At 34.8% G+C, this 27,636-nt stretch overlaps 1 protein-coding gene across 3 annotated transcripts; it reads left to right on the plus strand.

The window, feature by feature from the left end:
* The first annotated feature begins 61 nt into the window (after positions 1-61).
* Positions 62-27,163, plus strand: LOC111147729 (autophagy related 3). Of its 3 annotated transcripts, none has more exons than XM_022503960.1 (12): positions 66-522; positions 4,092-4,133; positions 8,149-8,198; positions 10,929-10,999; positions 12,514-12,621; positions 16,162-16,211; positions 18,372-18,453; positions 21,643-21,677; positions 21,925-22,080; positions 22,883-23,010; positions 25,178-25,246; positions 26,925-27,163. In XM_022503960.1, the coding sequence occupies exons 1-12, from the start codon at positions 451-453 to the stop codon at positions 27,004-27,006; spliced, it is 945 nt and encodes a 314-aa protein (XP_022359668.1). In that variant the 5' UTR covers positions 66-450; the 3' UTR covers positions 27,007-27,163. The 3 variants fall into 3 exon arrangements, with proteins under 3 accessions (XP_022359660.1, XP_022359668.1, XP_022359671.1); XM_022503963.1 differs by lacking the exon at positions 66-522 and adding an exon at positions 2,323-2,411; XM_022503952.1 differs by lacking the exon at positions 26,925-27,163 and having other exon boundaries at positions 62-522; positions 25,178-26,456.
* Positions 27,164-27,636: the final 473 nt, after the last annotated feature.

Consider the following 27,636-nt stretch of genomic DNA (forward strand, 5'->3'; position numbering starts at 1 on the left):
TCTCGCGTCACGTGTCGGGAGAGTCCTGAGTCACGTGAGGCCCAGGTGGCGGCGGTGGTACGGCGAGAGGGAGAAGGGGAAGCCGGAAGGGGCGCGAGTGAAGCCTGGGGGAGAAGACAGCTCCCGAGAAGGAGAGGGGTGCGCGTGCGCCCGCCTCTCCCCCCTAACTCTCGCCTGGTCCCTGCTGTCCTCTCTTACGGCCAGGTGACACCTAGGCCCGGTCCGCCGCCCACTGCCTGGGTGGCTAGCAGCGCGCGCCCTGCCCTCGCGATTGGCGCCGGCCGCCCCTCCCCCTCGTCCAGTCCGTCCCGTCGCGTCCCGTCCCTTCGGGTGCCGCCGGCCGGGTGCCGATGCGCGTCGGCTGCAGCGGGGCTTTTTTCTGACTCCTGGTCCCTTCCCCGGCTGCCCTTCCCGCCGCGTCGCGGGGCCGGCCGCATCTCCGGCCCCAGGATGCAGAATGTGATTAACACGGTGAAGGGAAAAGCACTGGAAGTGGCTGAGTACCTGACCCCGGTCCTCAAGGTAAGCCAGGCCGGGCTTGCCAGGGGCTGTCAGGTACACGCTCAACTCCGCAGGGATTGAGGACCCGGCGCCGGGAGGGACACCGTGTTTTCCGGCGGGGAAAAGTGTAGGAAGGTGGTAAGGGAGGGACACAGAAAAGGGTGCAGCCCCACTAAGGTCTTACCCAGCTGTTCTCTAGGTTTTCGGGCTCCTCAGGTAAACTTTGAGCGACGTGTGCGCATTGCTGTCGCCACCCGTCAGAACCCGGCGCATCTGGGTACGTCAAGTTGGAAGGTGGTCGGCCGCTAAGTGGATTTCAGAACGTTAAATCTTAACATTGGAAAGTCTTTTAAACTTTTTAAACGAGGGTTTTGCTTACCTTTTTAAAAACGAAATCAGAATTTGGTACTAAAATGACATGTCACTATTTTCTTTCAAATTTCATAGAAAGTCTCATAAAAATAATTATAATATTATAATAATTAGGAGTTTGAAATAGTAAGTTGTGACTGAGGTCCCCTCTTAGATTTCAGAGGAACAAGGTGAATGGCAAACATTATCTCTGTCAGTATGGTTGAACCCAGCTAACAGCAAAGCTTCCCTTTCCGAGTTTTTAAAATAGCCGAAAAACTATTAGTAAATCCTGGACTTCATGGATAATAAACAGTATTATCCTAGATATATTTACTCGGTTTTTTTGTTTTGTTTTGTTTTGCTTTGTCAATCATACAGCGTTTTTAAAGTAAAAGTTGTAATAGATTAGCTGTTTTAACGGTGACTTTAATTTTCAGAGATAAACTTCTAGACGTACATTCAAGTTTTTAGTCATTGTAACTTTTTCCTTTCTGATAAGTGAGCAATGAGAATACATGAATAAGGAGTTCTTGCTTAAGTGCTTTTATTTGTTTTTTCAGCTTTCAATGAAAATTTTACAGATCTTAACTGTGGGGATGAAATATCCTTGGATATGGTTGGTCCTATTTATAAGAAGCATTTTAGTATGCTAAGAATAGTGGATAGTTTTACTTTGCTCCCTTTCCATGACAAAGGGAAATAATTAGTCGTGTACTTTTTTATATTTATTTCTAAGACTGATTTTAAAATGATACCTTGTTGGGCCAAGTTTAAAACAAAAAAAGAAAAGTTTATAAATGAAAATTCCAATTCTTGCTATGCTTATATATTTTTTTACTGTGAAATTCCTTGTGATTAATATTAGTCAACTTTGAAATTGAAAATAATTTTGATGTTTGAATCAAATGATTTTTTTGCATGTCATTTTTCAGAAACATATCTACCTAGATATTCAGCATTCAAATAATACACGATTGTTAAACTTTAGTTTCAGAGAGAAGAGTAAAAAAAAAGTTCCCAAATTAAATATTAAGCTAATGTTTTAGGTGCGCATGGGTGGCTCAGTCAGTTATGTGTCTGCCTTCCCCTCAGGTCTTGATCCTTGGGTCCTGGGATGGAGCCCCAAGTTTGTCTCTCTGCTCAGCAGGGAGTCTGCTTCTTCCTCTCCCTGCTGCTCCCCCCTGCTTTGCACGCGCGCGCACACGCACTGTGTGTGTGTTTGTGTCTCTGTGTCAAATAAATAAATAAAATCTTTAAAAACAAACTTCTGTTTTACTAGCCAGCTGTATTTTATTGAACTTATAACAGGATTATGTTTTGAGTAATCATTTTACTTACTCTCCAAACTGAAAAGTGTTAGCTTGTCAGTATATACTTATCAGTATGTATTTTCAGTAATAAGGAAAGCAGAATTATTGACCCTTTCCTTGCCCATCCCTGTTTAGAGAGAGAATCCTTGTAGTTTCCTACTAGACATAAGTAGCAAGGAGGAAAAACTAACCTTTGGAAAGAAACAATGACTTATCTTAGCAAGTAGAAATTTAAGAAAAGTCATGGCACAGTAAAAACCAAAGTCCTTACATGATCTTCAAGCCTCTACTTCATTGGTAGAGGTCCTTATCTCAACTGCTACTTCATTCCTTGCTCACTTTTGCTTGAGCCAGTCTGACCTCTTTTTTACTCCATTAAATACTCTGTTGCCTCAGGTTTTGTATTCGCTGCACCATCTGCCTAAAATGCTCTTTTACAGCCTTCTGGCTTATTCATTTTAAGGTCACTGCTCAGTAGTCACCTATCAGTGAAACCTTTGTTTTCTTAACCATCCTATTTATTTATTTGTTTAGGTTTTGTTTTGTTTTGTTTTGTTTTAGTTTTAGAGAGGTGGGAGGAGGGAGGGAGAAAGAAACTCAAGCAGATTCCGCACCCAACGTGAAGCCCAATGCAGGTCTTGATTTCATGATCCTGAGATCAGACCTGAGCTGAAACCAAGAGTTAGACGCTTAACCGACTGAGTCACCCAGGCACCCCTATTTTTTTTTTAAGATTATTTATTTTAGAGAGATAGTGCCTGTATGTGTGAAGAAGGGGAGCAGAAGGAGAGGAATACAGAGAATCCTTAAGCAGACCTCCCCCCACCCCAACCCCGAGCATGGAGCCTGCCATGCCTTGTGGCTCCATCCCAGGACCCTGAGATCATGACCTGAGCAGAAAGCAAGAGCTGACCACCTAACCAACAAGCCATCCAGGCACCCCACCGTCCTAATTTAAATAGCCATCTCTCTCCTCCACCCCTGACTAGTTTCCTTGCTGCCTCATTTTTTTTCCTTGTGGTTTTCATTACCATTTGGCTTTCCTCACTCCACTAGAGTTTAAACTCCTTGAGGACAAGGAAGAGTTTGGTCTGTTTTATCTGCTCCTATATCCCCATTACTTCAAATAGTGCCTGGCATATAATGGTTATTGTAAATACTTGTTGAATGAATAATCATCAATGAATCCTTCCATTTTTGTAGCCTCTACTACAAAATCTTACATAGAAACATCTGGTAAATAGCATCTTTGCTTTAGAGGAGAGAATATTGTATCAATATCTTGGAGATAATAATGGGAAAGGATTAAATGATTTATGACTTCTAGATTTGGTTTCTAATGTTACTCAATTGAAATGAGATGTTGAAGATGTTGGCTGAATAGTAAGATGTCCCTCAACATTTTTAAAACATTTTTACTGTTCTGTAAAATAAAGATATTTGGTCATTTCACAAAATCATTGTATGGCTTAATGTTTTTCCAAAGAGCTTTGCTCTGTTAAAGCGATGATCAAATTGTAATTATTTTAATGTCAATTTCTTTTGTTAGACTTGTATATTCTTTGGGGTTAGGTACCAGTGATAGATTCTTTTTTTTGTATGTGCTCTTTTGCCTGGAAGGGTGCCAGGCAAATACTTGCCCACAAACATTTTTTTTTTTTTAAGATTTTATTTATTTATTTGTCTCAGAGAGAGAGGGAGAGAGAGCAAGCACAGGCAGACAGAATGGCAGGCAGAGGCAGAGGAAGAAGCAGGCTCCCTGATGAGCAAGGAGCCCGATGTGGGACTCGATCCCAGGACGCTGGGATCATGACCTGAGCCGAAGGCAGCTGCTTAACCAACTGAGCCACCCAGGCGTCCCGCCCACAAACATTTTTAATTTGAAAGTGAAAGAATATAATATGTTGTTCTTTTTGTTTTCTTTAGGAATCAAAGTTTAAGGAAACAGGTGTTATCACCCCAGAAGAGGTGAGTGTTAAATATTTTCTGAAGCTATTATATTTTATAATTATATTTTCCTGGGAGGTTTTTCTTCTTTATAAGAAAACATCTTAAACTTTAATCTTGATTCTTTTGGCTTTATTAGCAATTTAAAAGGGATTTCTACTTCCCATAAGAGGATGTAACTTCCCTCTCAGTTTGCCACTTCTCATATTTCTCTGTAGTTCCTCTTTATTTAGAAATGGAGGTGGGAGAGGGAATGGAAAAGATTCTGATGGTCATTTACCCTTCACTCATATTTGTGTTATATTGAGGCTATACAATGGGCTCTATGGTGTTTGCTCTTGTCTTTCCTCTGTTTACATCAAACGTGAGTTTTTGTGGTTTTCATTTGTAAACTTTGGCTCATTGCTTGGGTATTAAATTTTCTTTCAGTATTTAGCTTAAATATTTTATTGCTACATACTTAATGCTGATTTTTTTTTCTCACAATTCTTTTACTGTTTCTACTAACCAAGTAATGTTGAATCTGCTTAATGCTGAAACTGATGTCTATTTTATAGGCGAGTTGTGTTTTATTGAACTTTTAACATAGAACTTTGTTTTGAGGAATCATTTCATTTGTTCACCAAATCTATATAATAAAAGCTTTCTTTTTCCTTTAAGTAGTTTGTTCTGTTATCCTTCAAGAAATAAATACTGTTCTAAACATCTTTTTACATTCTAGTTTCCTCATAGTTATGGCTGCATCAGACTTATTTTTTAGTCTTAATAAATAGCAAAGAATTTATTTAAGTATCACCTTTAACTTTCATTAAAAATACCACTCATTGGCAATAGAACTTTACTTACTGTTTTGAAAGAAACATTTTGAATTGGGGCACATTTTACGATCTGGCTGTTGCTGTAAATTCTAAGACCTCAAGCCTAAAAATTAATGGATCTTTCAGTTTTCAATAGTGATGGAATCTCTTGAGTCCCAAATCTTTGTGAATTCTGAGAATGGTGTGCTGAATTAATCTGTTACCTAAAAATATCTTTATTTTTAGTGAAGACACATGGTGGTATAGAAAGAACATAGGAGATCTGCTTTCTAGACCAATTTCTCTTAATTTCTTCTTTTCTGATTTGGGCAAAGCTAAGCTGTGACACAGGCCTCATGTTTCCTTGTCTGTAAAATGAGGGGTTTTGTCTAGACATTGTCTAAAGGACCTATTCTGCCTTAGGCACAATGAGTTTAATACCTGGAATGCCACATAAAACTAAGTTGTTTTTTTTTCTTTTTAAAAGATTTTATTTATTTGACACAGAGAGATCACAAGTAGGCAGAGAGGCAGGCAGAGAGAGAGGAGGAAGTAGGTTTCCCAGTGAGCAGAGAGCCCGATGCGGGGCTCGATCCCAGGACTCTGGGATCACGACCTGAGCCGAAGGCAGAGGCTTTAACCCACTGAGCCACCCAGGCGCCCCTAAAACTAAGTTTTGATATTGTTAACTTTTCTTGCCAAACAGAGGTGTAATTTAGATTTGGCTCTTAAAACTATCTGTAATCGGGAGCAGGGATGGAAGTATGCTTTTCTTCTTGTACTCTTTGGCTTTATCTATGGGAGGATGACTAATTGGTAAATAGATGGTTGACCTTAGAGATACAAGTCTATGGTCATTGGATAGACTTATGCTGTTTTAAAACAGCTACTAACCATAGAATGAATAACACTTAATGTGTATCATTAAGTAGTTTATGAATTTCCTTCTTTTAAAAAAAAATGCAAGGCAAAACTAGGTCAACTGGGTACCCACCCCATATGCTGGATTGAGATAGAGTACAGTTACCAGATTGAGTTAGAATGAGTCCAGAGGATGGAAAACAAGAGATAATTTGCTTTTGATAACAGATAGAGTTGATCTATTTATTTGTTTTCTCTTACTGTTTCTGGGCTTCTGACCATTATCCTCCAGCTCTCTCTGTTTTCTTTGGAAGTACTGTGTTTACAAGAGGTGTAGGCATTATCGAATACAGAATTGCCTGACTAAAATTACTTTAATATACATACGTATGACTTAGGTAGAGTATTAGTAGTAGAATAGCTTGAAGGGTAAAGTTGTTGACCAAAATGTTAACAACTGGTTTTATCTTGGAGTTATTCAGTATTGTATTTAATCACCAAGAGAAAGCTGCTGCAAGTGTTACTGAGAATTGAGAAATTTGAGTCTGCCTTATGTTTTGTTTCATTTGAGCATGTGAAACCTGCAATAATGAACATTGCTAATGAGGGCAGATGTACACAAGTACTAATTATCTGCACAATTTTATGTTCTTTAGAGTTTTTCTTACCTTCTGGTGTTTTGTTATTTTTGAGGAATTTTAATTTATTTTTAAAATAATCTCTACACCCAGCGTGGGACTGAAATTCACAACCCCAAGATATGAGTTAGATGCTCTGCCATCTAAGCTAGCCAGGTGCCCCTAATATTTTTTTAATAGTTGCTTCTGGAGGTATTAGGGAATAAAATATTAGAGTCTTGTGACAAGGCAGTATCGTTAAAGAATTTTTAAATTTTTAACTCTTTGTTTTGCTTGCATTTTGTTGAATTAAATTCTCCTTTTTTGGTGGTGACAAATAGTTCTTGGTAACCACAGAGTTGAAGGTAGCATCTGGTTACAGTGACCTAAAGTGCTTAAAACTTAGGGAGGGAGTATTGTTTTCACTTGGGTTTTTGTCTTTACCTAACTAGTTTAAATAATAATAAGATTCTTTGAAATAAAAGAACATAAACATTCAAAAAGTTGCTGTTGAGAATATGCTGCTAAATCTTGTTAATGTATCTTCTTGAAAGAAATTACTCTTAGAAAACTTACTTTATAAAATTTTACTGTCAAGGGTGCCTGGGTGGCTCAGTGGGTTAAGCCTCTGCCTTCGGCTCAGGTCATGATCTCAGGGTCCTGGGATCGAGTCCTGCATCGGGCTCTCTGCTCAGCGGAGAGCCTGCTTCCCCCTTTCTCTCTGCCTGCCTCTCTGCCTACTTGTGATTTCTCTCTCTGTGTGTCTAATAAATAAAATCTTTAAAAAAAAAAATTTTACTGTCAAATGAAAATAGAGTATTATATATAGACATTCTTTTCTGAGACAAACATTGGAAGATTAAAGATACTGTATTTTTTTTTTTTTTTTTTGCTGTGTAATTAACCACGAACAATACATGAATTTAAGTTAGAGCTATTATAAAATAGAAGTAATTGGGAAAGTATGTGTGTGTATTGCCCGAATTGGGACACTGCACTTACCCTTAAGAGAATAAGCAGGATTTCTGTCTTACAGAAATATCAGGTATAATGTATATCGTGTATAATGGAAATTCTCAGAAGGTTAAACTCTTTCTTCCTGAGTCTGTTTTTGATTCCTGAAGAAAAACAAAAGCTTGTGCGGTGTTCAACCTGCCCAGAAAGTCTAAGGTGTTAGAGGATTCAGTTTGCTTCTAACTTTTCCCATTGTTTGGCATTACATTTGTCACTCTTGTTAATGTGAAAAAGCTTACAAAATGGGCTTTATCTGAACTTAAAAAAAAAAAAAAGAGAAATGTGCACTATGATGTCATAAACTTCTTACATCATAGGCCTGTATCATTTTCTCAAAGATCTCCATTGAGTTTTCAGCCCCTAGCAGGAATCTGTCTTCATCTTATTTATCCATAAAATGGTTTTTTTGAAATTTTAAGTCCTGCAGTGTTACTTTTATTCATTTCATGATATAGTATCCTTTTGGCATTATTTAATCCAATTTAAAAATTGAATTTAAAATCAATAGCACTCAATGTTTTTTTTCTTCCAAAATTTAAATTTTATAGATGTAAAAAATTTTGCAGTTTTAATAATAATCAAGAGCCATCAGAGTGGTAGAGCAGGTTTGGTGCTGTTTGCATTTATATGATTATTGGGTATCAAGCTTACATGGGATGATCACTTCAGTATTTTATCATCTTATATTCAGTGATGTTCAATTTTTCTTTTTCCTTTTTCTTTTATATCCTTTTAAATCCTGAATAGTTTGTGGCAGCTGGGGATCACTTAGTCCACCACTGTCCAACATGGCAATGGTAAGTAATCTTGAGTCAGGAATATAAATTAGTAAAATGTATGACATTATAATTGCAGCAGTTTGCAAAATGAATTAGGGCATGAACTTTAGAATGACCAATTTAACTCTGTTCTAGTAGATTTTTCTGTTAAGCAGTGTGACCGTGATACTTAAAATAAAGGCATACTTAAAATAAAGGCTGACTGACAAATTGGCTGTTATACCTATTTTGATTTGCTCTGTTAGAGTAAAAGACATTTTTAAGATAAATGCCTTTACTTCCTTTATTAGTATTCCCTTTCTCTATAGTGTCTAGGTCTAATTTTGTGGTGGATCTTTAAAAAATAATGTTTAAGACCAGCTCATTTTTTTCAAATTAAAATGTCTGCTGAATATTTTTATAACATTAATAAATCCAGATATTTTGCAAAGCCTTGGGTTTTTTTAATCATAAGACTTTCTATAAGGTTCAAAGTATGCTCCCATTTTAGGAATTGGCTGTAAAGGAAGGTTCATGATACTCATTAAAGTTTGTAACTGGAAATCTGCTTGGTAATAGATTTTTTACATTTTTTGGTTTTTTCACTAACTTTTTTAATTGTAAAAGTAACATAAAAAAAGTAATTTAAGCAACTTACCAGATCTTATGACATATTTTAAGTATTCTGAATAATAAGAGGATGTTTTAAAACAAATGCTGTTTCATTACGTTCAAGAACTTAGGGAAAAACCACCTGACTATGGCTGAGAAAGTGATCCTAGTACTGGCAGAGCTATTTTAATTAGGCTAGAATTGTTTTGGAATTATCATCTTGTTTGGATATAAATAGTTCAACTTGTTATATTCTTTTTTCTTTTCATTATAATTCCCTTAATGACACTTTTTCAGTTGTGGTTGAAAGGTATAGTTTTAATTTGGGAACAGAGGTTCTAAACTTAATGAAGTTAGAACTGATAATGTTTACCTTCATATTCAAAGAGCTGAAATAGTTAAAACTATTTTAAGCCAAAGTTGGAACTCTCTTTTATCTGTGGCCTATTCTGTTCTCAGTTTTTGTATTTGACTCCTAACCCAAAATAGTTTTATTGCTTTTTATCAGTTCTTTATCTTTCAGAACACTGTTTCTTAATGTACCAAGAAAGACCAAAATGTCAGTTTCATTTATTTTTATGCCCTTGTCTTCCTTACGTGCGTTTCTATTTCATATTTAAAATTGAGTTAATATCATAACAGCTCTCTGATGATTTAGTAAGGGTGATTGATTTTTTTTGGATTATAAATTATCTATTAAAATTATATTTGTCTTCATTCTAGTCTATAATTTTTATGTATTTCAAGTCAAATAGTTATATAAAATTAAAAATAATACCTATTTTATAAAAGGAACTAATTTGGGATTTTCTTCAATATAATAAACATTTTCTTCAGATTTCTTTGTGATAGTCCTTATTTGTCTGATTAGTTCAGACGTACAATTTATAGTATTGTTACAGAAATATGTTATATGGACAGGATAGTTTCATTTTATGAATTGTGATAGTTGAGATAATATTTAGAACTCACCTATACCCTACTCCGGTGTCCACACTTCTGGCTAAAATGTAGGAGCCAAAGGAACATTTCACTTTAAACCTGTGCTAGTAACAGGTTATTTCCATGTTATAGTTTCATGTCTACAAGTATCATCATGACCGTATTGTATGTTCTTCACTCAGAACTTCAGGCATTGCCATGTCATTATTGATTTTGACACTTGAGAATGGTCTAAAGAAGTCTAGAAGGCTACTAAGATAGTAGGTGTTTTTCTGGCTTTATCTTGTGCTCAGATCTATGGTTTCAACTTTAGACTGAAGCTTTGATAAGGCAGATTTTTATTCAGATGTTTGTGACAGATAACACATGCTCCTCCGTTTCTGGCCAGTTCCATTAGGTTACCTGCAGAAGAATCTTTGAACAAATTCTTAGTAAGATAATCTAGAGTAGTTATGAAAAATCAGAAATGGGGTAGCTGCTTCTGACACACAGAGACTGTAGTGTAAGAACAGGAGCCGTGGATTCACTTGCTCTTCTATATTCCGGTTTTCTGACCTTGAGCAGTCTGACTTTTTTCAGCTAAAATGGGGACGTTAATATTACCTCTTAGGGTTCTGAGGAGTAAATAATAATGCATGTTAGAGTTCTAAGTCGTATACTTAGCAAACAGTGAAAGGTGGTTTTTTTTTTTTTTCTGTTTTCAGTCATATTTTTTAATATTATCATGTTGTGATTCAAAGCATCTTTTTTCTCTCTGTTCCAGTTTTAATCGAGTGGCAGGAGCAGGGATTTTGCCAGCCACCTACTTTGTTATGTAATGTCCTACAGATATTTTTCTGACTACACTTGATCTGAAGATGAGCAGTACTTGAGAATTAAAAGTCTGAGATTATACTCCCTAGGGAACAATGTTTTCTTTTTGTTTAGAGGCAAACATAATAGTTGCTTAATAGTTCTATATTATTCTGTCTTTTTTGTTTGATATTTAATCTAAATTCTCTTAGGTATCTCTGAGTCTCTTAGTACATTTCACTTACAATGTTATGCTCTTCCATACCCTAACATACATCACTTAACGGCATCCTTCTGAAACTAGTCCTAAAACAGTTTTCTCAAGAGTGTGGATTGTGTAGTTTTGATATTTACATGTGATATCTTCTGTCTTTGCTTTTTAAAATAGTTCTTGTATTTTGGTGCTTTTTGCTCTTTTTAAAGGGCTACCGGGGAAGAATTGAAAGTGAAGGCATACCTACCAACAGGCAAACAATTTTTGGTCACCAAAAATGGTAAGAATTATATTGCATATATTAGTAAATTTTACACAGAGTTATATTTTTAAAAAATAACAGAAGAAAGTTAGCTTTTTTTTTTTTTTTTTTTTTTTTTTTTAAGATTTATTTGAGAGAGACAGAGAGGGAGGGAGAACAAAAGAAACAAGAGAGAATCTCCAGCAGACTCCTGCTGAGCGGGGAGCCTGATGTGGGGCCCAATCCCAGGACCCTGAGATCATGACCTGAGCTGAAACCAAGAGTTGGATGCTTAACCAGCTGAGCCACTCAGGCACCCAAAACCTTAGTATTTACTGATCTTAATTTATGATTGAAGCCATAGAGAAATTTGGAAATTTGATGAAACTCTGTGTTCTATTGCTAGAGTATTTTTTTCCTTATTTCATTTTTACCTCCTTCCTTTTTGTTGCTACTTTTTGCCAAAAAAGGTCTAGTTTTAAGATGTGGAAGGAATGGACCCCAGCAAATTTGGAATTTGGAATTGCAGTTGCCTTTTTTTAAAAGTTGACTTTATAATTATAAACTTTTTTAGCTATTTGATTTTGATCTTCTTTAGATGTAAACATTTGTCATGAAAAATGAAACTGATACTATCTTTGACAGCTAAAAGTTCCAAGCTAAAGATTTATTATCCATTGTGTCTTTGAAAGATTGTCTTTAGGAACAAAAAATGTTTTTTAAGCTACTAGTTTCTCATTTATGAAGTTAATTTGAAAACAGCTTGAGAAGGTTGTTATAGTCCCTATCAGATCACATAAAGTGCATTGATTTTTTTCCTAATCTATTACAGAAAGGGAAAATATGTATAACACATAAGTTTTCTTTCCTACAGCATATGTCTTATTAGAATTGATCATTTATATCCTTCTTGTTTTTTAAAAAAGTCAAGAGGTTAATAGCCATTTCTGGGCTCTACCTTATCATGGTTTTACATTATAATTGTTCAGTTTTAGACTTACGTGAATAATACCTGTTAATTGACACATATATATGAAAAACTTGGCTCCAGTATTGTATAAGATGGTAAAATGTAGCAGTTTAGTGAATTTTTACATTGGCTTATCCATTATAAATGCCTGAAACTTAAATGAATTATGAAATACATATTAAAACTTACCATAACATTGCAAACTGGAGGTAACCTCTACCACCTCTGAAAATGACAGGTGGTCCCTTCCTGCTTTGAGAGTGAAGCTATTAAAATAAGGTTTTATTATTTATTAGCCTGAAATTGAACAGTATCATCTCTGGCTGTAGCCTGCTGTTTTTCAGAAACCATCAGGGTAAAGAATACATAGAAAATTTGCTTTCTACTTGTGTTCTGACAAAGCTATTTAGGGAAAGATAAACCTGATCATTAATATGTCTATGGGCTAAATACAACTTTTTAATCACTTTTATTAGAAGTAAAATATAATATTTCCTTAAAATGGAATAAATTATCTTTTTTCTAATAGATTTATATGAAGCAAATTATGCGCTAGTAACTGTACTTGTCATTTTTCTTGTAGTGCCATGCTACAAGCGGTGCAAACAGATGGAATATTCAGATGAATTGGAAGCTATCATTGAAGAAGATGATGGTGATGGGGGATGGGTAGATACTTATCATAACACAGGTAAGAGGAGAATAGAATACATATATTAGTTTAAATTGTTTTAAACATTTTCTAATCTTTTATTACAGTGTTGATTTAAAAACAACAAAAACAAAGGATACATAAGGCACAGTTGTCCCAATAGACTTTTTTTTACCTGAAAAGAAGCCGGAAGACAAATTGGAAAAAAAGAAAAAATGCCCTTGGAGTATACCAAATTTCTCTAGTACTGCTACTTTAGTAGCAATTTGAAAATACCTGTATCATTTTCTTTATTTCTAAAATAAGAAGGACAGAATTGCTGAGTATGCATATAGCTTGCTTTAGAATTCCTTATTTACATGTCATTCCGTTGCTGGATGATGAGCTTTAGGACAGGAACTATATGTGTTTATTTTACTCAGGACCTGACATTTTAAAGTAGTTAATAATTATTTGTTGAATGACTGTAAGAGGATTGTAAGGACCACATCCTTAGGTAGAGAGTCACTGTTGTATCCTCAATATATATCACAGTATCTGGTACAGAAGTTGTTCAGTAAATTTGTGTTAAAAGAATTGACTAAATTAAAGCCTTTTGTAAGTGTATGTTTGCAGAAGTTGTTTGTAAGTCTGAAGATGAATTTTTATTTCAAGTCCTAAAAACCTAGCTTGCCACTATGTTTATATAACTATGTAAATGTACATTAGCATATGCTGCTATGGCTATACTAACTTAGCCATACTAACTTAGCTATACTAACTTAGCTATAGCAGCATATATTAATCTGCATTTACATAGTTATATAAATATATAAAGTACTATGAGTTAATGTTAGTTCATAGTTAAGTATAAGTTAATAGTTAATTTCCATAGTTATATAAATGCCATTATGACTTAATTTTAATGAGGAAAACGTGTCCTGAGTTTAAATTGAGAATACTAAAAAATAAGTTTTCTCCCTCGAAGTCCTAGAAAGTATACCAGAAGTAGTGCTAGAACAAGGTTTCTCAGCCTTAGCCCTACTAACATTTTGGGCCACATGATTCTTTGATGTAGCATTTTCTGTACATTGCAGAATGATTAGCAGCATCTCTGGGCTCTGCCCACCAGATACCAGTAGTATCCACCCAGTTGTAATAACGCGGAATCCCTCAGACGGTGCCAGATATCCCATGAAGGGCAAAATTGCTGCCGTCAGTTGAGACGCACTGCAGTAGTCAGAGGGCTAAGTAATCTGCTCAGGAAAAACTGCCTTCTGAGGTCAGTTTTCCCTCTACTTTTAAAAAAGGACACTATCATGTGTTTGTGATGATACAGGCACAGATTCAGGGCTTGGGCTTCTTGATTTAAAACTTGTTTGTTTCTTGATGGTTAGTGTTAATGTCAAGGCCTTGAGAAAATAGTAGATTGAACAATTTTTTTAAATGATTTCAAAAAATCATCCTATTGCCGCCACTGAGAGACTGGTAGATGGACTTTTTATCTTTTGACCTTTCCGAAATTGTTCAGCTGCTCTGCTTTAGTTTTCCTGTGGTGGAAGATGTGGGCAGTGGACTAACTAACTAGAGCCCTTAGTTATAGCACTGTGTTTCTAGTGTCAAGTAAATGACTTATTCTGATGTCTGGTTGTATTATATTTCTTAATCACTAGCTCAAAATCTAGGTGCATATTTACAAAGGCATTCATTACAGAAATAAGTAGGCGTCATTATGATTGGATTGATGAAAATCTATTACAGAAATTCAAGAATTGAAAAATGTTTGCCCTGCTGGAGAGCTATCCTTAGAATTTTAGTTTAAACTATATTGTAATTTGATTAAAACACTGCTTCCAGTTAACTTAGAAGGTCATGTGCCTGGTTCCTTATTCACCTCAGTTCTCTTTGCTTCATCCTTGCTTTTCATAGGTTTCCTTTATTTCTCTTAGCCCTTGTATTGGTCATGGTTCTCCAGAGACACAGAAAAATTGGATGTGTATATAGATATAGGTATATAGATATAGATAGATTTATTTTGAGGAATTGGCTTACATGATTGTGGGAGTTAGCAAGAATGCAATTCACCGGATGAACTGACCAGCAGGCTGAAGATCCAGGTGAGGATTGATTGTTTCAACTCAAGTCTGAAGACAGTCTGAAAGCAGAATTCTTTCTTTTTCCTGAGCACCTCAATGTTTCCTTATAAGGCCTTCAGCTGATTGGATGAGGCCCACCCATGTTATAGAGCGTAATCTACTTTATTCGAAGTCTATGAATTTAAATGTTAAAATCTAAAAAACACCCAGACAGCTACATCCTGACTGGCATTTAACCAAGCATTGGGACAGGATAACCTAGCCAAGGTCACATAAAATTAATCATCACCGTACTTGAGAATGTTACTCTCATTAGAGTCATTTGAGCTTATTTTTCCTTTGCCAATATGTCCTCCTACTCTTAGAAGAGTCTGGTTTAGTCGAATACTATTACATTATTATATTTGGATGGATTAAAGAGGTTTATTTTGTTTTTATCTATGTACTAGATTCAGTGAATCATTTGTAATACCAATTCATTGTGCTAAGATTTGGGTTTTATTGTTATGAAATAATCAGATCTATTATGTAGTAATTTATAGAAAAACTGTGAAGTAAAAGCTTTATGTTAGAGCTGTGGATTTTGACATTTTCTATTAGTGAAAGTGAGTTATTCTTCATGTTGGAGATTTTGAACAGATATATAAAGGTTTTAGAAGATTAACAAAGGGGCAAAGCTTATTTTGTATGTAGGGTTTTTTTTTTTTTCATTAATGTATTTCATCCTGTTGAATTTTCGAATTAAAAACAGTGACATGTATTTTGAGTTAGAAATATTATTTAGCTGAGTTGTGGTGCCCCCATCTGCTTAGTGCCACCTTCATTGACACAAGTAGGTTCAAGGTGGTTGCTTAATGAGGAGCAGCAGTGAACAGAATATTGAACTAAAAGTTAGCACATGTGGATTTGAATCCCAATTTCTTCACTAACTATGAGACTCAAGTAAGTTATTTCATCTCTGGAGACTTCGTTTCTTCACAGGGAGAAATGATTGACTAATTACCTCAAAAGATAGTGTTTGTAAGGCTGAAATAAGCTATGGAAACAGTAAAATAGAAAACCCCATATAAATGTGATATGGTATTACTACTTCTGGATGTCCTAGATTTCTGAAACAAATTACATTAGTATCTCCTTGAGAAAATTTTGATGTGTTTTTGAATAAAAATAAATATGAGTCCTCTAGTCTAATGTGTTCACTTTGAGAATGAATATGTATTGGATAGAGACTCATACTGGGAAAGTAAATGAGGAATAATAAATGAGTGATAGAGTAGAATGTAATTCATAGTAAAATATCACATTGCTGTTTTTTTATTTCAATTTAAAAAGTGCTTTTGGTTTTACTCCTTTTAGAGTTCATTTATAAAATGCTACTAACATTGCCTCCTCTTTTCAGAGCAGTTGTGAGAATTTAGGTAATTTTAAGCATTTATATATTTCTCGAATCTGGTAAATGAAAGATGTTTACAATTTTATTTCAGTGTTTTTGAATTTTAAACAGGTATTGCAGGAATAACCGAAGCAGTTAAGGAGATTACATTGGAAAGCAAGGTACTGGTTAATTAGTTACATTTGTAAATTCAGTGACATAATTATTTGTGTATATATATATATATATATTATTATTCAAACTGATTATTTTCAAGCTTTTTAAAATTCCAGTTGTTTTTTTCTTCTCTCACTTTCCTATATCAAAACTGCTATTTCCCAGTGCTTATTTTTTTAGTCTGTTGTTTGATTAAAAAAATTTTTTTGAGATTGTAACTGGTAAAAACTACTAATTTTCACCAATTGGGAAGGCTCCTAGGCTAGTTTAAAAGAAATAGCTTTTTATTTTTAAGTACAAGTACCAAATGTTCTGTAAATGGAGGCTTTTGAGGTTTATGTACTACGGTTTCTTAATTTACTGCTATTTTGAATGGATGATTTTATTTTTGAAAATTTTAAGGTAAATCTTTAACATCATCCAAAAAATAATGTATTTTGACTGAGTGAAAGCTAAATCGGTTAGGTTTTATTGTATGGTTTATTACGGGGAGGGGAATAAAAATCTGTAACTGGGTGAAATTTTTCTCCTTGAAAATTTTCTATTCATACTAGAAAATGATTGCAGTTGTTTTATATATTTATATTTGTTTGAAGTGATTTGAAAATAATACAAAATGCCTTTACCCTTATCTTTGCTTAATTATTTTGTTAACAGATCTCTTTGAGGATAGAATATTTGGACAGAGTAATTGACTTTCTTTTGTCCTTATGAAACATTTACTACAAAAGTTACTAGTTTTAGATACTCTCTTTTGTGTGTTTTTGTCATTTGGAACTTTTGGGATTCATAACTGGGTCTTAACAGGAAGTGTTAGAAACTAAAACAAGTGTTTTTCGTTTTTTTCAATGTACAATTTTATGCTTGCTAGGGATTAAATTTCAGTTCATTGGCCTGAAAATTCATCTTTCTGAAATTCTACTTTTTGGAGAATTTGAACAACTAAAGAGAGATCACCAAAATGGCTCTTGCTCCTTCAGAAAATCTTGTTTACTCCAGCCGCTAATTGTATATACTTCAGACTTTGGGAATGATAAATGGCAGAGTAGTGTGGATAGCATTTGTTGATAGGTTTATGGTAATTCAAGAACTTCTGAAAAATGCAATAATGGTTAATATGGTACTTGGTATCCCACTTAACATTCTTATATCATACTAAAGGGTGACTGCTTAGAATAATGTACAACTTGAATGTCTTTCCTGTCATTTCCTATTTAATATAAAATTACAATATTTTTTATAATTTCTTAAAATACTTGTTCAAACCCAAGTATTAATCTTTCTTGTTGGTATCTACTGTATTCCTCTGTTTCAAGTATGATCACCATAACATCAACATGATTAAAATTTCCCTAAATGATTAGTTTGTTAGATACTGGCTCATCTAATAATTACCCAGATACTATCATCTATGGTTTCACATTTTGGGTGTGGTAATGATAACATACAACTTAAGTTTCTTTTGGTAAATGGAGTCTTCTCTAAGTAAAATTGTACATTAGGTGAAACTAATGTGCAATTTTTCTACTTTACTACATTGACTTCAGATTTTTTGAATAATTGATTTTGTGAAATGGTAATTATGTATTAGGCTTGTCTTTGGTATTCTTTTATTGTAGTGCAAATATGGTTTAAAAAATGAACTGAAATCTTACATGTTATAATAACTAGTCTGATAGTTTTACTTAATTCAGCCTAAAATATTGTTCACAAATTAGAATATGTTTCACTTATAATAGTTTAACTATTTACTAATAATTTGTAAGTTTAACTTACAAATGTAGTGTGATTTACAAATATGTATCTTTTTTCTCCTTTAAATTATGTATGTAAATTATAACTCTGAACCAGTTTCCTAATATTAATGAATTGGTTAAACAAAAATACTATTTTTTGGAAGTGCAAAAATCGTTAAATTGTTAGCTTAGGTGATTCTTGGTGCTTCTATGATATTTTTTATATTTTTCAGTGACAGCACTTAGCACATCACCTTTCATATTTGTTTTATGGGTTTGTCATCTCCACTGGAATAGGAGTTTCTTGACGAAAAGAACTGTCTTTACCACTGTTGTTTTCTCAGTGGTTTACACGTGGTGACACATGAGTGTTTGGTGTTTGAACTAATGGACATACTTAAGTGACTTTAAATATAATTTATTTCAAAGGACAGTATAAAACTTCAAGATTGCGCAGCAATATGTGAGGAGGAGGAAGAAGAAGATGAAGGAGAAGCTGCAGATATGGAAGGTATTTATGTTCTAGATTTTCTTTAATCATACTAGAATGTTGATTTTGGAATATTTATAATTGAAGTAGACAAGAATTGTACTCCATTGAGTTCTAGATTTTAACATTAAACAGAGAATTTTGTTTAGTTTAAATTTAGTTAGTGCGGAGCAGTCTTGGACTGTTGTACTTTACCTAGGACATAGCCTTGAAAGCATTCTTTCCAGTGGGATACATCTTAGGCATAAATCTTTAATGCAGTTAAAAGTTTGAAGATGCAGATTCTTAAGCTAATTCTTAAAAACTATTTCAGAGGGGCGCCTGGGTGGCTCAGTGGGTTAAAGCCTCTGCCTTCGGCTCAGGTCATGATCCCAGGGTCCTGGGATCAAGCCCCGCATCGGGCTCTCTACACAGTGGGGAGCCTGCTTCCTCATCTCTCTCTCTCTCTGCCTGCCTCTCCGCCTACTTGTGATCTCTCTCTGTGTGTCAAATAAAAATCTAAAAAAAAAAACAAAAAAAACTATTTCAGAGCAGAACAAAGTTTGCTCATTTATTGTGTATTTTTTTTTTAAACCAAATACATAGAATTTATGGTGAGATAGAAATGTTCTCTATTATGCAGAAGTGGAAGATGGTGCCAAGTATAGTTGAAGCACCAAAGCAGCAAGTAGTGTTTGTGGATGAGGAGGTGACACATAGCCAAATTGCCAGAGTAGCCTTGACTCAAAGTACCTTTTCTTCTGTTTGTTTGTTTGTTTGTTAGAGAGGGAGAGAGAATACAATCAAGGGGGAGAGGCTGAGGGAAAGGGAGAAGCAGGCTCCCAGCTGAGCAGGGAGCCTGACTGGGACTCCGGGCTCAATCAGATCCTAGAAGCCCGGGATCATGACCAGAGCCAAAGGCAGAAACTTAACCAACTGAGCCACCTAGGTGCACTTTAAAGTACTTTTAAGTTTTGTTTCTTAAATTACTTTTAAGTTCTCATGAAATCTAGGTGTAGATCTGTTCCTGAATTCTAATAAGAGTTTTGTCCTTATTTTTATGGTAAACTCCCCATCCTTTGAAGAAATAAAACGAATTACTTGTAACCCAAATTGCTCACAGCAACCTCACATACCATCTCTATGATCAACTTCATATCTAAGCCTCCAGTCCAGATCTCCTGAACTTCAAATGTACATGTTTTTATTTTCACTTGCACCTGAATGTCTTATAATTGTCAGCACCACCTTCTTATACAAATAGTTTCTGGATTCCATCAGTCTGAATTGTGTACAGTTATCCGAGCTGGGGTGAAGGGTAGACAGAATACTATGAGTAAAGCATTCTTTTTAGAGTACAAGCTGTGGGACTGCCTTAAATACCTGACAGCCTTTTAGTGTGTTTTGTTACATTTCTCTTGGACAGAGCTAAAGAAAAAAATTGCTTTATATGGGATTTTGTTTAAAAAACAGTGTTGATGGTATAGCAGGTGATATAACAACAATTACTACAACAGGCAATTTTCATTCCCTGTTCAATAAACACTGGGCAGGATAGTTATCTATATATCAGGTACTGTTCTTGGTGCTAGAAATAAAACGGTAGATGTGATCTTATGGAGATTATATTCTAGTTATGGGAGACATAGAAAAAATATTAGATAAGCAATGCAGATGCTATATTAGATGGTTATAAGTGTTAGGGAGAAAAATAAAGGAGGGGAATGGGACAGAAGGTCTTGGGAAAGGATGAGTGTTATTTTAATAGGTTGGTCAAGAAAAACCCAATTGAGAACATGAGTTTTAAGTAAAGCCTGGCAAGAAGTGAGTGAACAGGCTATTTGGATATCTAAGGAATTATGCAAAGGCCCTGAGGTAGGAGCTTGTGTGGTGTATACAAAATACCATAAGCAGGAGCATCTGGCTGTTTCAGTCTGTAGAGTGTGTGACTCTTGAACTCAGGGTCATGATTTCAGGCCCCACATTGGGTGTAGAACTTACTTTAAAAAAATAAATATGCTGTGTTCAGAGAGGAGCAAGGGCAGAAGCAGAGAAGTAAGGCATGGAGTCAGCGAGATAACCTTGGGCCCTGGCTTTAATGCAGTGAGATGAGAAGCCATTAGAGGGTTTTTCTAAATAGAAAAGGAACTTAGAATGCCATACAACATTTTAACAGAATCACTGTGAATGCTGTATTGAGAACAGATTGAAGAGGTTTAGGGACAATAGTTAGGCTGTTTTGATAATCTAGGCAAGAAATGATAACTTAGGCTCAAGTGGTAATATTGAAAGTGATGAGAAACAAAATTCTGGACATATTTTGAGGGTAGGTTCAAAAGGATTTGCTGCTGAGGGGGAGTAACATGAGAGAGACAGAGTAGTCAAGTCTGACTCTAAGGATATTTGACAGTGTCTGGAAAGGTGTCTTAACTGAGATAAGGAAAAATATAGGGCTAGAATAGCTTTGGAGGGGGAGTTTGGGAGTTCAGTTTGGATGTGTGCTATTTGCGATGTATGTTAGTCATTCCACTAGAGCTCTAAGTAAATAAATATCCAAGTGTGTAGCCAGTGATACATTTGGGAATTATTAGCATTTAAAGCCATTGAGACTAGATGAAATCATCAAAGGAGTAAGTGGATAGAGAAAAGACAAGGTCCAGAAACTGAGCCCTTGGCTACTGTAGAGTTTTAAAAAGTTGAGCTAAGGAAGAACCGAGCATAGAAGATAGTAAAGGAGAAGAAGCCTGTGAGGTGAGAGACACAGCCAGAAAATATAATATTTTAACAGCCAAGTAAAGTGTCAAAGAAGGTGGGACGAAATCATCCAGATGGCCCTGTGAGACATCAGTTAAGATGAAAACTGAGAATTTACCCCTGGATTCAGTAGCATGGAAGCCTATGATGATTTTAATCAGCACATTTTATGCAATTATGTAAATAGCCTTGTGTATGCGATGGAGTCACTGAGTGTCTGCAGTATCAGGATGCTGTTCGGTATTGCTAATAGGCTGTAGCTTGGATTAGGCGTTGGCAAGCTAACTTTCTCTGGCTGTGTCAGTTAAAGAATCTGCTGCTTTGGAAGTGTAAAATCAGGTCCCTCATACCTTTTCGATACCTTCAGTTAAAAACAAAAGCAAAAGTCCAGATTTTGAATGATACTCTGAAGTAATATATAGCTTGGTTTAGGAAATTTTCTTGAACTTGATTAATCTTTTGTTGCTTTTTAAACAGAATATGAAGAAAGTGGATTGTTGGAAACAGATGAGGTTTGTAAATTGAGTTTTTAGTTAACATTTAGTGAATAAGCTTGGGAATTAGTATTCCTAATAGTATCTTGATCTTTCTAATAAACCTTTATTTATATGTTTGTGTTGGTTATAGTATATAATGTTTTAGCTTTGGCTTTATGTTCTGTTTGTTTTTGAAAAAAATATATAGGGTGGGAAAAATATTTTCTTAATTGTCACATTCATACTGATTTTAATGGGTTTAAATTTCTTCCTATATTGCCAGGCTACCCTAGACACAAGGAAAATAGTAGAAGCTTGTAAAACTAAAACTGATGCTGGAGGTGAAGATGCTATTTTGCAAACAAGAACTTATGACCTTTATATCACTTATGATAAATATTACCAGACACCACGATTATGGTTGTTCGGCTATGATGAGGTAAAAACAGAAAATATATTTTAATGTAAATGTTTCAAATTGTTGGATTTAATTTCTTTATCATTAGGTCTGTGGGTATATATTGTTGCCTTTTAAATTTTAGAAGTCGTTTGTTTTACAATTTCATGATTAATATTGAATTTGATTCTTACTTTGAAGAAACTGTGAATTATTCTGTGTGACAATAACACTACTAAGAATCAAACAGAAATAATCTGTTAAGTATTTATTGCTTGGTCCCTGAGGGTTACTCCTTCAAAATATAAGGGAAATTGAACTTAATTTATTATATTAAGTTTGTTGGGTATTAAATTTGATGGATATATAAAGCATTTACAGAATGATCATATTGGCATGTGTTTTTTTTCTTTAAGACAGTAAACCATTTTTTAACTAATTTATTAATTGAATTAAAGGATAACTGAAATAAAATTAACTTGCTTTAACCGTCATTCTTACGACTATGAATGAGAAGCAAAAAAGTAAAGCGAAATACACCCAAAAGATGAAATACAAAGTTATAAAATGTTTGACAGCCATGAACTTGTTTTTTTTGTGGGATCTTTATTGCATTAGGTGGTGGCTGAAGTCGCATTAGGTAGTGTTGATGTACAGACTCCTCCACTCTCCTCCCTTCACTGGTATAAATGTATTATAAACTCTCCCTGCAAAAGTCTGGTAGTTCTAAATAGTCTGGAATTCTGTATTATAGGTGAGGTGGAGATAAATATATTTTAAACATGGAAATCTAGGTCTAAAATTTTTTAAACAGTGATTTCAAAACATTTTTTTATTGTTTCAGCAAAGGCAGCCTTTAACAGTTGAACACATGTATGAAGACATCAGTCAAGATCATGTGAAGAAAACAGTGACCATTGAAAATCACCCTCATCTCCCACCACCTCCAATGTGTTCAGTTCACCCATGCAGGTGTGTTTGTGTGTTGTGTGTTGTGTGTACTTCATGGATTTGTTACCTGGGAATCCAAAGTGCCCTGACAGAAGAAATGTAATAAGCAAGTATAGTTCTCTTTTGTCTTTCGTAGAAATGTTCTTACGCTAAAACATAAAAGAAAAAGGAAAAAGTCACCAATTTAAGTTAAATTCATTAAGAATTTTTTTTGCTCTCTCTGTGTGTTTAATTATAGTATAGATCTTTGTGATTTTACTACTATTTTTAGCTCTGAAAATAATTTAGAAGATGTTTTTTAGATTAAAAAAATACCCATCATTTAGACTTGGGTTTGCCCTATTGTGATGTAGCTACCTGTGAATGTGGAGTATGAAGTTATCTTTGTGTTTTTCTCCATGACCTATTTATCTCTTTTTATTGGTTAGTGAAGGGAGATGTATGCAGAGTTCTCTTTTCCTTTACTCTTCAGTTGAGAGATGTTCAGCCCTACTAAGTCAAGTGCATTTTATAATTTGGGATTTTCTTTTTATCATTGTGTTTTTTCAGGGCCAAATGAGTAAACGGAGTCTGTATCCATGATTTGTTGTTATTTCTAATGGTAGCTTTTGCAAAACATTGAGAAATTCTGGTAACAATATTTTTGAGATGAGAAATTTGGTATTCCGTTGACTAATTTGATGCAACATTCTAGTTTTTAAAAATTCTTTAATATTTTCTCATTTTTTGCGGCCTCTTGATTCTCAAGTTTTATCATATAGAAAGCCTTGTTCATTTTTCTGGCTTTTTTTATGTTAAGAGTTGTTAATATTGCTAACTGAAAAGTAATTCAAGAGTCATTAGTTTTAGTTTTTTATTATCTAGAAGGTTTTTATTTTACTCTACCCACTCCTTTAGTGGTTTGAGGTTTTAGGACATGCCTCATTTTGAGGCATGTCTCTCTCAGGTGTAAATTTTAGTCCAGAAAAGAAAGAAGAGGTTTAACTGGTAATTAATGTTAAACATGTTAATAAATGACTGTGTTATGCAATGTAATGTAATAGGGCCAAAAAGCTGGGGGTCTATAAGGTGAGATTTCAAGTACATTTTAGGCCTTGCCATCAGATTATGTTTTTGGATTCTTGGAGCTGATACATTTACTCTTATCTTCTAAGTTGCCTGCCTCTGTCATGAAGTTTATACTCATAAAAGTTGAAGCAGCATTATGTAAGCCAGAATATATCTAAAAGATCATTCTTTTGTGCACTGCCTTTTTCTCAGTTGATATACTTAGGCAATTACTTTGATATATCATTTTTCTGTAGGAAAGGAAAGACACTGGTTGACTGTGAAGAGATTTGTGGATTGGGCAAAAACTTCAGATAAACATATTTCTTTATATAAAGCCAAAAAATTATTTCTAAATAGAATCAGATGGTGCCTGGGTGGCTTAGTCGGTTAAGCGTCTACCTTCGGGTCAGGTCTACCTTCATCTCAGGTCATGATCTCGGGGTCCTGGGATCAAACCCTGTGTTAGGCTCCCTGCTCAATGGGAAATTGCTTTTCATCTCCTTCACTGCCCCACCCCATGCTTTTCGTGCGCTCTTTGTCTCAAATTAAAAAAAAAAGGAAAAGAAAATCAGATAAATTTTATAATATGCATTAAGACAAAGACAAAATATATAAACTTCTTAACTCCAACCAAGTTAAATTTTTTTAAGACCCAATTTTGGCTTATTCTCTGCTAAATATTTGAATAGTCAAAATGACAGCATTTTAAGTATGTCCTTGTTTTATTGATTAGCTGTCACCATGTAGCTTTTTTGAATTTTCCTGGTCTGATTCTTGTTTGTTTCTTAGAGCAGACAGTCCTTGCTCTGCAATTATACCCTGGCATGATTTCCCTTTCTCTGGCTTTCTGCTGTGGTACCCCTTCCCCCCACTCCTCCCACTCCTGTTACAGGAAAACCAGTGCTGTTGTGTTTTGACTATGATTAGACTTTAAAAATTTAGCCTGTGTTCCAATAAAACATTGTATATGACTCTCAACAACCTGACTTGTTGGGAGGAAAATATTTTATAATATAACTATTATGTTAAAATTAAATCACTGACACTAATAAGGTAGATTTCTTCACAAAAACTTGCTTTTCCTATTTTGATCTAATTGATCTATGCTAATAATAGTTATTTGTTCTTTTGCTTTTAGGCATGCTGAGGTGATGAAGAAAATCATTGAGACTGTTGCAGAAGGAGGAGGAGAACTTGGTGTTCATATGTATCCTTACCTATATTTGGTTCCTAGGATTTTCTTTTCCTCTTTGGGAAATACTGGTACAGTGTTAGTGCCACAGTACCAATAACTTGTTTTAGCCCCTCATAATGGAAGTCTTAGTACAAGTCTTTATTTGGGAAATGTTACATTGTGATACTTCTGCTTTGTTAGTTGGTTAGCACATGTCCCTGTGTGCACCAGTCAGCTCTGCCTCGTTACAGAGCCTCAGGTCAGTATGTGCTTTTCTAGGCAGCAGCTTGCCAGTTCTTTTGTTTGTCCAAGAGGCAATGGCTAAGAGTATTTGAATATAAAACCTTTGCTCTTGATGGAAAAGAAACTCAGTGGGCATAATTTATTGATGAAAGAAGAGTAACCTACTAATTTAGAAGATAACACATGAGTATCTTTTCCCTAAGTATATTTCCAATTTAACTGTTAACAAAAAATGTGCTTCCCTCAGGTAAAAGTAAACTTAGGTTGTGTCATTCTAAGGTCTCTGAAGCAAAGAATTCAGTTTAACAGATAGGTTAATTAAAAAGTAAAACACACAAAGTATATTTCAGATATTCTTAAAATACAGTTTTCTCCAGATAAAAGCACCCTTCTCACATCTTACTATGATTTTCCTACTTTCTCTGTGGTTGACAAGAGGAAACTAAATCATCTGTTGGATATCGAAGTACATATACCTATAGCATGGATTCATCAAAAGCAGCCAAAATCGGTGATTTAGATGCCAAATAATTTGAATTAATTTGGTGCTAGATTGATGTTACATTTGCTTGTTCATGCCACTCAGTGTTAGATGTAGACTGTGAGGGGTCACCCCTCTCTTGGAATTACAGATAAACTAAATTGCTAATAAAGGGGGTTCCTCAGAGGACATATTTGACATTAAAAGAAACCAAGAACTTTTGGTCCAAACCAGATTTACTCCTGAAACTGTGTGATGCATAACTTGAGCATTCATTTCTGTAGTGGAGGGGCTAGGTAGCAACTTGGAAGATACTGTAGCTACAATGGACTCTTTCTAATAAAATCCTGATTTTTTTTCCGTGTTCCACAGTACTTGGAAATCTTAAGAGTTTAATGTTTATTGGGGGCATTGATGAGTCATTATTAAACACAGAGTTTTCCAAGTTTATGTACATAAACTAACTTAGAATCAGTCCTTACAGATGGTTTCTGCTTAATTTTTTTCTTTTGCTTCAGTGCTTTTATATTCTTTACCCTGCCTTATTTTCTTTCTTTTTTTAAATTTTTAAAAAAATTTTACTTTATTTTTTCAGTGTTCCAAGATTCATTGTTTAGAACGTGGTGCTAATAATGCAAAGGTTGCCTTGTTTCTAACATAACCTAGCAGACTAACAGTAAAGGAACCATTTCCCACTCACTTAAATATGAACACCCCTGTCCTTATTTTTATATCAAAATAATTGGGCTCCTGTGAACTCATTAGGAAGTTTCACATTCAAATATTAAATGGGAGTGGGTCGAGCAGTCTTAAAGTTATAGAGAACCTCATGTTGAATAGACACAAACTTGCATGAGTGAATTTTTTTAATATACTTGATTTAAGGTTTTATCTTACATATTTTTTCTGAGAAATAGGATAACTACAATGTTAGTTTAAATCATAGTACCATTTACCAATCTGTTTTCCTTAGCTAAAGACCTTTAGGTATCTTCTAATTTTCTTGAAGTTTGTACAAGCTGTCATTCCAACAATAGAATATGACTACACAAGACACTTCACAATGTAACGGAGAGAGCATAGAATCTATCCTAATTATTGTTTCTGATTTTTAAACAATTAACCCATAGATGTGACCATTGACCATATTCACCAATATGTACAATTTCTCTAATAAAGGGACTTAATATGTTTATGCATTAAATAAAAAAAGTTCCACTACCAGACTTATTTGTTTAATAAAAATGAGTGTAGAGAGACTGTTTTTCTTTCTTCTTATCAAAAGGTGGTAACAGCATTTTCTTTAAATAAGAACTCTGGAAATGAAGAAGCATCTCCTACAGGATAAGAGGGTTTTTGGTTCACATATAGGAGGAGGGCATTAAGTGTGTTGTGATAGTGCGAACTAGGACTAAAAAATACTGCACGCTAGACATACCTTCCCTTTCTCTTCCTCTTTGTTCTTTTTATTTTCGGTCTCCTCCCTTCTTCCCCAAGTCTCCTACCTGCTAATAGCTAATACTTATGAAGCACTTACTGTGTGGCAGGAAATGTGCTAATACTTACCTTGTTTCCTGATTGTTTTAGTAAGTTGATACCACCAAAATTACTTTATATTAAAGATTGAGGAATATTTTTCCTATTGTGATTGCATGGTAGAATATTAGCCTTTAAATGGATCCCTTTGTTGTATCATATC

This window comes from Enhydra lutris, unplaced genomic scaffold (assembly GCF_002288905.1).
Source record: "Enhydra lutris kenyoni isolate GAN:26980312 unplaced genomic scaffold, ASM228890v2 scaffoldscaffold2, whole genome shotgun sequence".
NCBI classification, from domain to species: domain Eukaryota; kingdom Metazoa; phylum Chordata; class Mammalia; order Carnivora; family Mustelidae; genus Enhydra; species Enhydra lutris.